Raw genomic sequence first — 3218 nt, forward strand, 5'->3', positions numbered from 1 at the left:
ATTCAACTCACTCATCATCACAGGAGGGAATCGAGATGAAGAGCGGCCCACGTGAGAAGCTGGGGCTGATTACCATGCACTAACCAACAGGCTGACTGTCTGTTTACCTTCCCGAGGTCCTCAGCTGCCTCGTCTTCATCGATGGATGTCCCCGCCCGGGAGAGGACAGCGCTGACTCGGTAGTTCTCAGGGATTTATCTGTGACCGGGCTTCCTTCAAGCCAGTGAACGAATCGGGGGGGGGGGACACTAATTGCACGCCATTTGACATATCCATTTCCACAGCTGGATGGGCGGCCGTGCACTGTGGATGGAAAGCGCCTCTCAGAAGGGCACAGATTAGGCATGCAATTGGCCGGCTGTGCCCTGGTTCTGTGCAGCTGACCCAGTTACCTCGGAGGGTCGGTCCGCCGGAGCACTGTGCACAAGTGGAGCAGCGTGCAGTGGCCTCCCATCAGCCACCTGGCCCTCGGCTCCGTGGCAGCCTGATCCCGGCCCCGAGGAGAATGTTTGCTTTCGTGACAAGAAACACGCCTCCTGGTTTATTTACCTCAACGAGTTCTGCTGGTCGGAACAAGCCGAGGAAGCCCGGAGCCTCCAGCCGAGGCCAATAATGAAATCAGGATTAGAGGATGGCAGCAGTGTGGACCTGTCGGAGTCTGTGTGAGATTTACAGGTGGGAGGCCGCCGCATGTGTGTGTGTGTGGATCACTTCATCCTGCCACAGAAACAGGCTCCTCCCCCCCCCCCCCCTTGACCAGATATTTCTCGCTGGCCCGATGCCCACTTCCTGTGTGTGCTGCTGTTGTTTACTGTGTAACTTCCTGCGTGCCAAGATGGGGGGAACATTTGGCTAATACACGGTACGGCTAGCGTACAATAGCAGTAGGCGGTTTGGATGGGAGGCCTCTGCCTGTTAACAAGGCTGACTGATAAGCAGTGACTCATTAACAAGCCGCGGTACACAGAGCCTGGGGGAATTACCGCCTAGCCACTGTGACATTAATAAGAGGCCTAAGCTATTTTTCCATTTGGCTCTGCCGGCAGAGGGCTAAACCAGTGGTTTCCAATCTCGACCCTCACTCTTTACTGGCTCCAGTGCTTTTCCATTTGTTTCAGCCACTGGGTTCCTGGTCTGATTGGAACGGGGGCGATCGGTGTTGTCAGTGTGGGCTGCAGGTAATGACATGTGCTGCGTCGGTGGAAAACCAGGCACCCCTCATTAGCTCTCTGCAGATTCATCCAGAAACATCTGTAGGGGGAGTCCAATTAATTCTATTCATACTGATCAGGCCAATTAATTAGCAATATGCTTTTTAAAAAAGTTAAAAGACGAACATTCACCCAAGTTCTCAATCACAGAGGCTTGTGATGGTTCTGATACAATGTGGATTCAATTAGGCTTCTGAGACCAAGTCAGCTGTCTCCCGTCAGAATCACAAATCCAAAGCTACACCACTGCTATTGTTGTTGTGGGTTTATTCTTCTTCTCTGATCCTAGAAGGGTTTTGTCGTCCAGATCATTTTTGTGATTATAAATTGAATCGTGATTGGTTGGCATTAGTTTGCAACAGATTCACATCTGGCAGAAAACCAATTATTTCTCCTGTTCATCACGGCGATTAATTAAGGCGCCGTGGCTGATTGATTAAACTCCCAACAAAGCTCTAACCATGAGCACTCGACCCCCCGGGGGAGGATTTGCATCACACATTATGCACAGCGCTGTGTCTTCATGCTATCTTCATGTGCTGCGTAGACTGAAACATCAACACACGCCTCAGCAACAAGACCACCAATCTGTGATTCGGGCCTAAATAAAGCAGGATTAAAAATGCACGAGCCGGAATCTGTGGATCTTAGCGGCACCGGCACCGGCAGCACCAGAACCATCGACCTCATCCATCTGAGGCAGATCTCCTCCACCGGGGCCCGCTCAGTCAACCGGAGATTGCATCAGAGCCGATCAATCTCGCTAACTCGCGTCATAATAACAGCAAACGCCATTTAGAGACTGAGAGAGGAGAGGAGGGCTCTGGAGGTGTTTCCAGAGCGGTGTGACACTCTGCTTCCTCTCAGGTGCTCTTTAAAGACACATCACTCTGCAGACACTCGGGGGGGGGGGGGGCTGTCAGCTACAAATTGTCAATTCACAAAAGACTTCACCGATTAAACAACCTCACAACAACAACAACAACAACTACCCCGGCCTTGGACTTAATTAATTCAAATCACTGTCAACAACATGAGCCGTTCTCACTCAACTGGCTTTTCTTTTTGATCAGGTACCCTCCCCCCGCCTTTCTTCTTCCACTATCTGCTGGAATTCTCTGGTGGGTGTTTTAATTGATTGCTGTGGGGGTAGAACTCACCCGTCCTGTCACTGGCGCCTGGCTGGTCAGAGCGAGGGGCTTCCTGGGAAGGTGTACGAGTTTGTTGAAGCCCGTCACTGAGCCGTGAGAAGCTCCGGCTCTCACGGTGTGTCGGAGGACGCCGGTGCGTGGCTGTCTGTGAGTGCTGAGGGTTCTCCCCCCCGAGCGCCGGAGCTCCACCAATGAAAGAGCAGAGGTTGCTCTTGTTTATTGCGTCTTGTTTGATGATGCCATCACTTCGGCTGCTGGTGGAGTGTGTGTGTGTGTCTGAGGGGGGCATCTTATCGCTGATACCACAACCGTAAAGCCATTTTAATTCACTGGTGTGACGACTTGGGAATTCTCCCTGAAGTCTGGTTCCTACTGTGGATATCACTGTCCACTACTGAGCCTCTGAGAGTACACAGGCCCAAACAGAACCAAAGTGTGAAATGCTCTGTGAAGCAGCTCTCCATATTAGTATTTGCAATCCAAAGCAAATGCAAAATTACATTTATTGATATCATTTATTAAGATGTGATACGGGTCTGAGAAGAAGCTCTTAAACTCTGGTATTGATTCAGTAACTTTTTCTTTCTTTAACATTGTGAGATGACATTTTCCTGATGGGAATAATGAATGGATCTTGATGAAAACAGTTAGTGTAGAGGACTGATATCTCTGAGTGAATCAAAGGTGACTGCAGGGCCTTGGTGGAGCTCTGTGCTCCACTGAGCTCCATCCTATATATACTGTGTTTATCCATATACTCCTATTATTCCAGTCTTACTTGAGCTGCTTCTGAACATTTTACTTTTTTCCTGTGCAGCGTCTGCGTCAGCAAAACTGACACACTCGGTCATTTCAC

General features: G+C 50.2%; 1 protein-coding gene across 1 annotated transcript in view; it reads left to right on the forward strand.

Moving 5' to 3' along the window:
• The window catches only part of atp1a2a (ATPase Na+/K+ transporting subunit alpha 2a), a 21235-nt gene extending 18783 nt beyond the window's left edge, over positions 1-2452 (forward strand). The window contains exons 13-14 of the mRNA XM_053437904.1: positions 1484-1504; positions 2365-2452. Coding sequence (XP_053293879.1) covers positions 1484-1504; positions 2365-2452 — 109 coding nt within the window. The remainder of the gene's footprint in view (positions 1-1483; positions 1505-2364) is intronic.
• Positions 2453-3218: the final 766 nt, after the last annotated feature.

This window comes from Pleuronectes platessa, chromosome 13, assembly GCF_947347685.1.
Source record: "Pleuronectes platessa chromosome 13, fPlePla1.1, whole genome shotgun sequence".
NCBI classification, from domain to species: Eukaryota; Metazoa; Chordata; class Actinopteri; order Pleuronectiformes; family Pleuronectidae; genus Pleuronectes; species Pleuronectes platessa.